Source organism: Ornithorhynchus anatinus, chromosome 12, assembly GCF_004115215.2.
Source record: "Ornithorhynchus anatinus isolate Pmale09 chromosome 12, mOrnAna1.pri.v4, whole genome shotgun sequence".
Lineage (NCBI taxonomy): Eukaryota > Metazoa > Chordata > Mammalia > Monotremata > Ornithorhynchidae > Ornithorhynchus > Ornithorhynchus anatinus.
This window is the reverse complement of record NC_041739.1, coordinates 2,063,174-2,076,349: the sequence shown is the minus strand read 5'-3', so window position 1 is coordinate 2,076,349 and position 13,176 is coordinate 2,063,174. Positions and strand designations below refer to the sequence as shown.

The 13,176-nt window shown below is 56.1% G+C and overlaps 1 protein-coding gene across 1 annotated transcript in view; it reads left to right on the top strand.

Annotated features, from left to right (window-relative positions):
* The window catches only part of TENM3 (teneurin transmembrane protein 3), a 956,917-nt gene that overhangs the window by 925,203 nt on the left and 18,538 nt on the right, over positions 1–13,176 (top strand). The window contains exons 19-24 of the mRNA XM_039913675.1: positions 406–622; positions 1,319–1,438; positions 2,836–3,097; positions 5,643–5,910; positions 8,516–8,659; positions 10,002–10,251. Coding sequence (XP_039769609.1) covers positions 406–622; positions 1,319–1,438; positions 2,836–3,097; positions 5,643–5,910; positions 8,516–8,659; positions 10,002–10,251 — 1,261 coding nt within the window. The remainder of the gene's footprint in view (positions 1–405; positions 623–1,318; positions 1,439–2,835; positions 3,098–5,642; positions 5,911–8,515; positions 8,660–10,001; positions 10,252–13,176) is intronic.

Sequence of the window (13,176 nt, the reverse complement as noted above, 5' to 3'; positions counted from 1 at the left end):
CTGTGCCTCAGTTCCCTCATCTGTAAAATGGGGATGAACCGTGACCCTCACGTGGGATAACCTGATTACCCTGTATCTACTCCAGCGCTCACAACAGTGCTCTGCACATAGTAAGCGCTTAACAAATACCAACGTTATCATTATTATTATCAAAGTTTAACGTATTTGACGGCCTGGCCGTCCTCCGATTGCTAATTCGGAGAGCGGTTAAGCTTCGTCTCCGTGTTCCGGCTGGGACTGTCTCTCTGAAGGCCAGGTCCTCGGTGGCCAGCGGCCAGCTGTCTCCCCCCAGAGCCGCCCCCAGAGGGGCTCCCAGCGGGCAAGCCGGAGGAGGGGAGGGGCTCTTGCACTCGCGGACGGCAGATGCCACTCGTGCCACCCCGAGCCACTGATTTCTCTCCTCAGACGGGCTGGTGGACTGCATGGACCCCGACTGCTGCCTGCAGAGCTCGTGCCAGAACCAGCTGTACTGCCGAGGGCTACCGGACCCCCAGGATGTCATCAGCCAGAGCCAGCAGGCCCCGCCCCAGCAGGCCGCCAAATCCTTCTTCGACCGCATCAGCTTCCTGACGGGGCCGGAGAGCACCCACGTCATTCCTGGGGACACCCCCTTCAACAGGAGGTCAGCCCCTCACCCTTCGTCGGGGGCCGGGCACGGGGATTTGTTAAGCGCTTACTATGTGCCAGGCATTGTTCTGAGCGCCGGGGTAGATACGGATAATAACAATAATAACGATGGTATATGGTAATGATGGTCATAACGATGCCCGCGATGAGTCAGTCAGCCAGTCGTATTTATTGAACGCTTACTGTGTGCAAGGGAGAGTCCGATATACCATTTGACGCATTCCCTGCCCACAGTGAACTTACAGTCTGGACGGGGAGACAGCCGTTAATAGAAATGAATAGAGAAATGGCAGATCAGAGCTGTGTGGCTGGGAGGGGGATGAATAAAGGGAGTAAGTCAGGGTGACGCAGAAGGGAGTGGGAGAAGAGGAAAGGAGGGCTTGGTCAGGGAAGGCCTCTTGGAGGAGATGGGCCTTCAGTAGGGCTTTGAAGGGGGGAAGAGGAATTGTCTGACGTCGCACTCCTTGGCCCCCATGCAGCAGAGCCCGTGAGGGCCTCAAAATGGATTGGGAAGTTTCCACTGCCTTTGGGAAGCGGCGGGGAGGAAGGGGGGGTGGTCATTTGGGAGACGCCCTCCCCGCACCGCGCGCCCCAGTGATGGACGCAGATGAGCAGCGGGCAGCCGAGCGGGGGCGAATTGAAGGCGGTGGCCCTGACCCGGCCTCCGCGCGGACCGTCCCCTCTCCCGCAGCCTGGCGTCGGTCATCAGAGGCCAGGTGCTCACCGCCGACGGGACGCCCCTGATCGGAGTCAACGTCTCCTTCTTCCACTACCCGGAGTACGGCTACACCATCACTCGCCAGGACGGGATGTAAGTCGGCTGGAGAGCCCCCGGCGGCCGCCAGACACCAGGGACGCGAGGACCCCGAGGGGCCGCGGCGGGAGGGGCCGGAGAGGGTGGGGGATGGGGAGAGCGACCCCTGAAGCGGGAGGGAAAACGCCCGGTCAAGATGGAGAATTCCATTCTACTCAGGCCAGGGGTCACATCTTCCCTTTCTTCTTTCTGTTCCCCCAGTACAGCGCTCTGTACACGATAGAAGGTCAGTACAGTGCTCTGCACACAACAGATGCCCAGTACAGCACTCTACACGCAGCAGGTACCCAGTACTACGCTCTGCACACAGCGGGTGGCCAGTACTGCGCTCTGCACACAGTAGGTGCCCAGTACAGTGCTCTGCACACAACAGGTGCCCAGTACAGCCTGCACAAAGTAGGTGCCCGGTGCAGCACTCTGCACAGGATGGGTACCCAGTACAGCACTCTGCACAAAGTAGTTGTCCAATTCAGTGGTCTGCACACAGTAGGAGCCCAGTACAGCGCTCTACATAGTACAACTCTTGCACAGAATAGGTACCCAATACAACACCCTGAACCCAGTAGCACCCAGTACAGCACTCTGCACACGGTCCACCACCTGTCTCTGCAAGTGGGCAAGTCACTTCACTTCTCTGGGCCTCGGTTACCTTTTCTGGAAAATGGAGATTAAGACGGTGAGCCCCACCTGTACGTGGACTGTGTCCAACCTGATTAGCTGATATTTATCCCGGAGCTTAGTACAGCGGCTGGCACACAGTGAGCGCTTAACAACTACCATTAAAAAAATCGACGGATAGTAGAGTGCGGTGCACACCGTAAGCATCCAGTCCAGTGCTTACCACCCACAGTCCCTCGGTCACTATCCCAACCTCCCTCCTTTCCGTGGCTCAGTGGAAAGAGCCCGGGCTTGGGAGTCAGAGGTCATGGGTTCTAATCCCGGCTCCACCACTTAGCTGTGTGACTCTGGGCAAGTCACTTCACTTCTCCGTGCCTCCACGACTGCATCCGTCGAATGGGGATGAAGACTGTGAGCCCCACGTGGGACAACCTTGTATCTACCCTACCTCTTAGAACAGTGCTTGGCACATAATAAGCGCTTAACAAATGCCATCATCAGCAATCAGTCATTCAATCGGGAATTTATTCATTCATTCAATCGTATTTATTGAGCACTTACTGTGTGCAGAGCACTGTACTAAGCACTTGGGAGTGGACAGTACGGCAATAAACAGACGTGTTCCCCGCCCACAGTGAGCTTACAGTCTAGAGGGACGGTGGGGTGGGTGGGGGGGTCCCCCCCGGGGGTGGCCGAGAGATTTTCAGGTGGGGGGACCGGCCGGGGCGGAGGAAGCCGAGGGCGTCCTGAGACCCGGGGTTGTGGCTGTTCCATAGGTTTGACCTGGTGGCCAACGGCGGCGCGTCGCTGACGCTGGTCTTCGAGCGGGCCCCGTTCCTCACGCAGTACCACACGGTGTGGATCCCGTGGAACGTGTTCTACGTCATGGACACGCTGGTCATGAAGAAAGAGGAGAACGACATCCCCAGCTGCGACCTGAGCGGATTCGTCCGGCCGAACCCCATCATCGTCGCGTCCCCGCTGTCCACCTTCTTCCGCTCCTCCCCCGAGGACAGCCCCATCATCCCCGAGACCCAGGTGCCGCCCACCGGGTCCCACCCGCGGGGGCCGGGGGACCGCGATGGGCGGGGGAGGGAGGCAGGGATGCGGGAGGGCGCTCGGACGCTTCTTCCTGTAGCGCGCTGTGGAGGGATCACAAACGCTCCCCCGTTCTCCAGTCACACATTCGGGAAGGACAGGCCAGAGCGAAAGGGCTACCGGGTGGGCCCGGGAGCGGGGGACCCCCGAGAACAGGTGATGGTGAGCCATGACCCATCTCCTCTGGACGGGCGGGGCATTTATCACCCTTGGAAGTTCTCATCACTGGGTAGGGCGAGCCTCCCGGAGAGGGCCCCGGATCACCTGGGCCGCGAGCACCGTTGTGCCCGGCTACAATCTGCCCCATCGCAGCCACACTCTGACATGATCTAAAAGGCCTGGCCCCGAGTCGTGACTAGGACTTGGCCCTGGCGAGGGTTGTAATAATAACAATAATAATAACGGTATTTATTTTGGTATTCTGGTATTGATTAAGCACTTATAGGAACTGTTCTATGCACTGGGGTAGATACAAAATAATCGGGTTGGACACAGTCCCTGTCCTACACGGGGCTCATAGTCTTAATCCCCATTTCACAGATGAGGGAACTAAGTAAGGCACAGAGAAATTAAGGGACTTGCCCAAGGTCACACAGCAGACAGGTGGTAAAGCCGGTATTGGAACCCGTGACCTTCTGACTCTCAGGCCCGGGCTCTATCCACTGGGCCTTGCTGCTCCGCGTGCAGTAAGTGCTCGATAAATACGATTGATTGACGGTGGATGGATTGTGATTGTGCCTCGATGGTAGTCGTGGCCCTGACCGTGGCTCTGCCCCTAGTCATGGCCACGACTGTGGCCGAGGCTGCCTCTGCCCTTGGCATCGGCTGGGACCACTTCCCCGGCCGTGGGAGTTTCAGTGCCATGAAAGATCTGATCCCAGGCGGCAGGCAGGTCTGGCCCAGAGAGCCCGGGACCTCGAGGCAGAGAACCTGCACCCGAGTCCCAGCTCTGCCGTGGACCGGCTGCGTGACTTCGGGTGAGTCAGCTAACCTCTCTGGGCTTCGGTTTCCTCGTCTGTAATATGGGGCGGGGGTGTCGTGGGCATGAAACCATAGCTGCAGGTGTGAAAGTGCTCTGCATTCTTGAGGTGTTTATTATCTCTCCTCCAGAAAATTGTTTCCCTTCCCTGTCGACTTCAACCAGGAACCTCCCGTGGTTCCGGAGGCGTGACAACGGCAGTGGTGGGCCCCTGAAAATGGCTTCAGTTAGCCAAGAATCAGAGGGCGAAGTACGCCCACTTCCATGCACACCCTGGACTCAGAGGGGCAGGGATTCTAGGAGGGAGAGGGCCAGAGGGGCTAGCCGGCCCCGGAACTCTCTCTCCCGATGCCCCTGGTCCAGGGATTCCTTCTTCTGGACCACTCCCCACCCCCCACATGCTCCCAGGCCCAGGCTCGGGGGCATCCGGGCAGATGGGGCTGCCGTTATAGCTTCTCCCCACCGTTCACCTCGCCGCATATCCCGCCCCGCCTGGGCTCCTCGTTTCCATGGCGGCTATGGAGAAGGCCACACCACGACTGGAACACCCTGCCCCTTGTGATGCCAATAGGCAGGGGCAGTGGCCCGGCACCGCCTGATACTCCTTGGGGGTACCTTCCCCATGGGGTGGGCACACTTCACCCACTTCACTCTCCCTGCGCCCCAGGAGGAAGGGCGAGATGGGGATTCTTAACCCCATTTTCTAGCCAATCAATCGTAATCCATTTAATTGTATTTACCGAGTGCTTGCTGTGTGCAGAGCACTGTATCGAGTGCTTGAGAGAGTACAACGCAACAGTATAACAGACACGTTCCCTGCCCATAACGAGCTTACATTTTAGAGGGGAGGGGACTGAGGATCAGAGAGGTTAAGTAATAATTTCTGTGGTATTCGCTAAGCCCTGGAGTAAAGCCAGGGCAATCAGATCATCAGACTTCATCCCTGGCCCACATGGGGCTCATAGTCTAAGCGGGGAGGGAGAACCGATATTTATCCCACGCACACACAACTTACGGATGAGATCCAGAGGAAGGGAAATGACCGGCCCGAGGTCACACAGCCGGCATGTGGCAGAGCCAAGGTTAGAATCCAGATCCTCTGACTCCCAGGCCCGGGCTCTTGAGCTGCCCTCTCCCCATTGACCTTAATTGTGAGTCCCATGTGGGACGGGGTCCGTGTCTGACCCGATCATCTTCTTTCTTCCCCAGCATATAGCACGGTGCCTGGCACGTGGGAAAAGCTTAACAAATACCAATATTGTTATTTTTTAGCAGGTCAGACATTGCCACCAGGAACGAGTTCTATCTTGCTATTGTCCCAGATACTCAGTAGAGTGATCTGCTCACGTGGAGCACCCGATACCACATCGGGTGCCCAGTACAGTACTCTGCCCCCAGCGGGCCCCCAGTTGCGGCACCCTGCCCGGAATGGGTGCCCAAGACAGCACCCTGCCAACAGTTGAGGCAGCAGACTAAGCCCCGGCTTCCTCTCTCTCCCCGCCTCAGGTGCTCCACGAGGAGACGGCCATCCCCGGGACGGACCTGAAGCTCTCCTACCTGAGTTCTCGCGCGGCCGGCTACAAGTCGGTGCTGAAGATCGCCATGACGCAGGCGGCCATCCCCTTCAACCTCATGAAGGTCCACCTCATGGTGGCCGTGGTGGGGCGGCTCTTTCAGAAGTGGTTCCCCGCCTCCCCCAACCTGGCCTACACCTTCATCTGGGACAAGACGGACGCCTACAACCAGAAGGTCTACGGCCTCTCGGAGGCTGTGGGTGAGTGGCCGGGGCGGGGGGACCGGGGGCGGGGGGCGGCAGCAGGGGGCCAGAAGGGAGGGACCACCACCCAAATCCCCTCTGGGAAGTTGAGCGGAGCAGTCTCCCTCCACTCCTCCCCCGACCAACGCCAACCCCTGGCCCACGTCCTGCCTCTGGCCTGGAACCCCCTCCCTCCTCAAATCCGCCAGACAATGACTCTTCCCCCCTTCGAAGCCTTATTGAAGGCACATCTCCTCCAAGAGGCCTTCCCAGATTAGTCTCCCCCTTTCCTCTTCTCCCACTCCCTTCGGCGTCACCCTGACTTGCTCCCTTTCTTCCCCCCCATTCATTTGTGCATTTAATAATGTTGGTATTTGTTAAGCGCTTACTATGTGCGGAGCACTGTTCTAAGCGCTGGGGGGAGATCCTGGGTGATCAGGTCGTCCCACATGAGGCTCACAGTTAATCCCCATTTTACAGATGAGGTAACTGAGGCACAGAGAAGTTAAGTGAATTGCCCACAGTCATACAGCTGACAAGTGGCAGAGCCGGGAATCGAACCCATGACCTCTGACTCCGAAGCCCGGGCTCTTTTCCCTGAGCCACGCTGCTTCCCCTACATATGTACATATCTGTCATTTGTTTGTTTGGACTGACGTCTCTCCCCCCGCTACACTATAGGCTCGTTGTGAGCAGGGGAATGTGTCTCTGCACAGTACTCTGCACACAGTAAGCGCTTAATAAATATGAATGAATGAATGAATGAATGATGAATGAATGAATGAACGAACTCCCCATCCAGCCCTTGAGCCCCTCTTGCGAGGAGCCTCAAGGAGGTGGTCACGACCTCCAGCAGGAGGGCCGAGGACTCGGTCGTGCCCACACCGGGGCAGAAGGCAAAGGATAGGGACCTCGGGTACTTCACTTTCCTCAGGTCAGGGACTTGACACAGGCAGAGCCACGAAAACTTCCTAGGTAAGAAACACAGGAATCATTCTCCGGTCAAGACTGGAACCACATAATAATAACTGTGGTATTTGTTAAGCGCTTTCTATGTGCCAGGCACCGTACTAAGCGCTGGGGTGGATACAAGCAAATCGGGATGGACACGGTCCCTGTCCCACATGGGGCTCACGGTCTCAGTCCCCATTTTACAGATGAGAGAACTGAGGCACAGAAAAGCAGAGTGACTCGCCCAAGGTCTCGCAGCAGGCAAGGGGCAGAGCCGGGATTAAAACTCATGACTTTCTGACTCCCAGGCCTGTGCTCTATCCACTATGCCATACTGCTTCCCGTGGTCTCGCTGTTGCACAACCCCATGCTCTGTCTTTGGAGTCTATTATAACAAAAATAGCAGTGATATTTATTAAGCGCTTACTGTGTGCCAAGCACTATACTAAGCGCAGGGGTAAATTCAAGATGTTCAGGTTGGACACAGCCCCGATCCACATAATACTTATAATAATTATCGTTCTTGTTCATTCATTCATTCAATCGTGTTTATTGAGCGCTTACTATATGCAGAGCACTGTATTAAGCGCTTGGAAAGTACAACTCGGCAACAAAGAGAGACAATCCCTGCCCACAGCGGACTCACATTTTAAGAGCATACCATGTGCCAAGCACTGTTCTAAGTGCTGGGGTAGATACAGGTTAATCAGGTTGGACACAGTCCCTGTCCCCCTTGGGGCTCACACTCACAATCTCCATTTTACAGATGAGGTAACTGATGTCCAGAGAAGTGAAGTGACTTCCCCCAGGTCACTCAGATATGTGGAGGTGCCGGGATTCGAACCCAGGTCCTTCTGTCACCCGGACCCCGGCTTTATCCGCTAAGCCATGCTGCAGATTATTATTTTTGTCATCACTGGCCTCTTTGTCATCATCACCATCAGCAGCGAGAATGGTAATGATGACAAATATTCCAGAGGAAATTGTGATTGGAATCCTCAGAAATCCGGTGGAACTTTTTCCTGACGTGCTGGAGATTCCTGTCAGAAATTATGGAGAAACCCCGATCCCGGCACTCCAGGGCTAAGAGTCTTTATTAATAATAATAATTACTATTATTATTATTATAATGTTGGTTTTTGTTAAGCGCTTACTATGTGCAGAGCACTGTTCTAAGCGCTGGGGTAGACACAAGGGAATCGGGTTGTCCCACGTGGGGCTCACAGTCTTCATCCCCATTTTACAGATGAGGTAACTGAGGCACAGAGAAGTTAAGTGACTTGCCCAAAGTCACACAGCTGACAAGTGGCAGAGCAGGGATTCGAACCCATGATCTCTGACTCCAAAGCCCGTGCTCTTTCCACTGAGCCACCCTGCTTCTCAGCAGTCTTTGGTTGATGATAGCGCCGGGGGCCGGCGTGACGCCACTCACCCGCTCTGACTCCCGCCGGCCGTGGTCCGGCTGGGGCCCGGAGCGCCACGAGCGCAGCCCCCTGCGAAGCGCACGCCTGGCCTTCGCCCCCGCCGGCCTGCCTGGGGCCAACCGGGATGAGGACCCAAGTCGCCCGGCTCCCAGAGCGGGGCTTCACCCGCTGACCCAACGCGGCAAGCGGCCGGGCCGGGGCCCCAGGGCGCCGCCCCCGCCGTGACCCGTGGTCTGCTCCGGTTGCAGTGTCCGTGGGTTACGAGTACGAGTCCTGCCTGGACCTGACTCTGTGGGAGAAGCGGACGGCCGTCCTGCAGGGCTACGAGCTGGACGCCTCCAACATGGGGGGCTGGACGCTGGACAAGCACCACGTCCTGGACGTCCAGAACGGTGAGATCCGTCACACTCCACCCGGCGACGGGCGGGGCAGCTGATACCTCTCCCTCCATCGGCCACCTCCCACCCACGGGCAGACAAGAACGGGATCTCGATGGATCCACTGCCCAGACGGAGGGACCGAGTGCCTGGTGGGGGCAGAGCACCTCACTGAGCACACGAGAGAGAATAGCAGAGCGGAGGTATTTGACTCAGTCCTCGCCCTCGGGGTGCCGACGACACCCACTCTCTTCTCCCACTACACCCCAGCTCGCGCTCTTCATTCTGCTCAAGCTAACGTGCTCACCGGGCCCCGTTCTCTTCTCTCACGCCTCTGAACTCTTGCTGTCTCCCTTCTTTCTGCCTGGAGCTGCTTTTCCTTCACACCTGGCAGCCCACTGCTCTCCCCATCCTCATCCCTTTACTCATCCCCCCTTCTGCCCAACAGCGTTAATGTCCGTATCTGGAATTTATTTATATTACTACCTGTCTCCCTCTCTAGACTGTAAGCTCATTGTGGGCAGGGAGTGCGTCTGTTTATTGTTGTAGTCTCCCAAAAACCTAGTACGGTGCTCCGCACATAGTGAGCGCTCAATAAATACGATTAACTGAATGACGCATAGCCCTTGGGAAAACACATCTTCTCCGGAAAGATGAGTCTCTGACCGTCACAGGTTCATTCATTCGGTCGTATTTATTGAGCGCTTACTGTGTGCAGAGCACTGTACTGAGCTCTTGGGAGAGCACAATGCAACAATCAATGGACAAATTCCCTGCCCACAACGAGCTTACGGTCTAGAGGTTCTGTCCCAATCTACCATTTCAGCACTCCTGGGTCCCTGAACTACTCATTCATTCATTCAATCGTATTTATTGAGCCCCTACTAGGTGCAGAGCACTGTACTAAGCGCTTGGAATATACAGTTCGGCAACAGATAGAGACAAACCCTGCCCCAGACCATTTCGGTCCATATCTTTCAACTCCATTTCTGTAATGCATTTCCACGTCTGTCTCTCCCTGGCTCGATGGTGAACTCCTCCAGGGCAGGGATGGCGTCTGCTCACTCTATTGGACTCGGCCAGGCGCTCAGTCCAGTGTTCTGTGTGTGGTGAACCGTAAGTTTCTTAAGGGCAGGGATCGTGTCCGCTAACTCTCTCGGCCTGTCCCGGGTGCTCGGTCCGGCTCTCCGTGCACAGTAGGCATTCGGTCCACGCAAGCGGTGGGTGGATGGACGGATGGAGGGAGGAATGGGTGGTTGGATGGATGGCTGGAGGGATGGAAAGGTGGACAGATGGCTAGGTGGACAGAGGAAGCGAACGGTGAACGCCCGGTAGAACGGTCCTGGTGTCCCCGCAGGGATCCTGTACAAAGGCAACGGGGAGAACCAGTTCATCTGCCAGCAGCCGCCGGTGGTCAGCAGCATCATGGGCAACGGGAGACGCCGGAGCATCTCCTGCCCCAGCTGCAACGGCCAGGCGGACGGCAACAAGCTGCTGGCCCCCGTGGCGCTGGCCTGCGGAGTGGACGGCAGCCTCTACGTCGGCGACTTCAACTACATCCGCCGCATCTTCCCCTCCGGAAACGTCACCAGCGTCCTGGAGCTCAGGTGCCCTCTCGGGACCGGTGGGCCGGGGCCAGGGGATCAGCTGATGGGGCAGAGAGGAGGGCCGGGAGGAAGCCCGGAGAGAGTGAAGGGCCAGGGGGCCGGTGAGCCAGGGGAAGCGAGAGGGGCCAGGTGAAAGGAGGGACAGAGCAAACCGGAAACGAGAATGGGGTGCTGGCATTCGGCTACCAGATGGGCAGCCTGAATGACTACCAGAAATTACGCTCAGACACCGAACCGAGCGTCTCTGAATAGAGGGTGTCGAAGGCGGCGTGGTCTAGGGGAAAGGGCCTGGGAGGCAGCGGGCCTGGGTTCTAGTTCCGGCTCAGCTCATGGTCTGCTAGGTGATCTCGGGCAGGTCCTTTTATCTCCCGAGCCTCAGTTTCTTCACCTCCCCAAAGGTGGTAATAATACCAGCCTCTCCCTACCTCACAGGGACGCTCTGAGAAGTGCAAAAGAAGAGCGTTCGACAGAGTCGGGGTTCGGCATTATTAGGGGCATCTGTTCCTCTGAGGCTCACATCATTCCCTAAGCGGGCGAGGAGGGTACGGGGAGGGGGAAGGACCAGGAACCCAGGGCCGAGAAGCCCTTCCACCGCCTCCCCGGTCCCCAACCCCAGCCTAACCCTCTGCAAGGCTGATCCGAGCCCAGCCGCACAGGATCCGGCAGGCCGTTCCCTTTACCCTTTCCGGTCAGGGCCCAACCTTCTTCTGAAAGAACTATTCCCTCCATGGTCCTGGGAAGTGGGCTTTCTCCCCGTTTCTCAGGTGGAGAAACTGAGGCCCGAGACACGGAAGGGGAGGGGTCCCTGAGGATCGGACCTCTGAACCTCAGAATCTCAAGAGCCCAGGGTCTGGACTAAACCTTCTTAGAGGCACTGCCAGGAGACAAGTCACCAACCGTGTGTGCAGAGAGGTGTGCAGGAGTGGGGTGCTGATGGGCCATGGGTCTGGGGAGAAGTGGGGGGCTCCAAGAAGACCCCAAAACAAGCCAGCGGTGGGGCCCCTTGGAGCAAACGGGGCCGGCTCAGATTCGGACCCAAGTGGACAGCTCCTGTTTTCCGTTCATCCTTTCACTGCCCTTTCCGCCCGCGGGCTAACTCGACTCTTCTCGCTTTCCTTCCCTGCTTCCGTCCAGAAATAAGGATTTTAGACATAGGTAAGCGCCTGGTCCGAAGGAGAATTTTTCCGTTTCTGCCGTTTCCTCTCTGCGTCTTTCCGTGCCTCTGACTAAACCTTGCTTCCTTCCGCTGGCCGAGCAGGTGCGCTGGAGGGGAAAGAAAACAGCAGTGTCTGGGTCTCTCTCTGTCAAGCCGTCAACCAAGCAGCCCGCAGCCTTGGAAGGGTATAAGCAGCATGGCTTAGCGGAAAGAGCACGGGTTTGGGAGTTAGAGGACGTGGGTTCCAATCCCGGTGCCGCCACTTGTCTGCTGCGTGACCTTGGGCAAGTCACTTCACTTCTCTGGGCCTCATTTACCTCATCTGTGAAATGGGGATTAAGACTGTGAGCCCCACGTGGGACAACCCGATTATCTTGTATCTCCCCCAACACTTAGAACAGTGCTTGGCACATCGTAAGCTCTTAACAGATACTACTGTTACTATTATTATTATAAATAATAGAGTTGGGAGACTTGATCTCTGCGCTCAAGGAGTTTAGAATCTGGGGGGAAGACAGACACTGAAATAAATTACGGGTTCAGAATACCTTTTTTTAAAAATGTTGTTTAACAAATAACTGTGTGCCAGGCACCGTACAAAGTCTTGGGTTAAATACAAGCTAATCAGGTTGGACACCGTCCACGTCCCACGGTGGGCTCACAGTCTTACTCTCTATTTTACAGATGAGGCCACTGAAGCACATAAAAGTTAAGTGACTTGCCTAAGGTCGCACAGCCAACGAGCGGCAGAGCCGGGAATAGAACTCGGGTCCTTCTGACTCCCGAGCCGGTGTTCTCTCCATTAGGCCAAACTGCTTCTTGGGCAAGTCACTTGCTTTCTCTATGCCTCAGTTACCTCATCTGTAAAACGGGCATCATCAGGGACATGGACTGTGTCCAATCCGATTAACTTGTATCTACCTCCGTGCCTGGTACAGTGTCTGGCACATAGTAAGCACTTAACAAAAAACATTTTTAAAAAGACTCTCAATAGAGCATAAAGACGTGAGCGTAAGCAACGGGTGGAGGAGAGAGAGCCCCAAGTGCTTGGGAGGTGCTAAAGTGGCGGGGTGGTGGACATCAGGTGTGGAGATGAGAGATTAATCGGGGGAAGGCCTCCTGGAGGAGGAGATGGGATTCCCCAAATTGTCACGTGGTTACACAGAGCGATACAGCTTGAAGACGGTGTTGGAAAAGGGTCCTATCTGGAAACCAGGGAGTTGTCGGCAGGGGGAGAGGGGTCTGAATTTGTCTCATGATCTTTGCTGTTTGGGTCACGTGTTGTTTCCTGCCCTGGTGATCTTGGCCCAAACTGGATTTCGGTCCATCCTGAAACAGACAAAATCGACCCTTCAGGTTTGCTAGAGTTTTGCTTGGCGTAAACGGGAAAGCTAATGAGCCAGCCTCCTTTCCTCTTTCCTATGAGAAGCAGCATGGCTCAGTGGAAAGAGCCCGGGCTTGGGAGTCAGAGGTCGTGGGTTCTAATCGGGGCTCCGCCACTTGTCAGCTGTGTGACTTTGGACAAGTCACTTAACTTCTTTGTGCCTCAGTTACCTCATCTGAAAAATGGGGATTAAGACTGCGAGCCCCATCTGGGACAAGCTGATTACCTAGTATCCCTCCCAGCGCTTAGAACGGTGCTTGGCACATAGTAAGCACTTAACATTATTATCATTATTATTATTTCTCCCCTGCTGCCTTTTCACTGGTGTGTGTCTGTCTCTATCTCTTTCTCTCTGTCTCTCTCTCCCTCTGCCTCTCTGATTGTC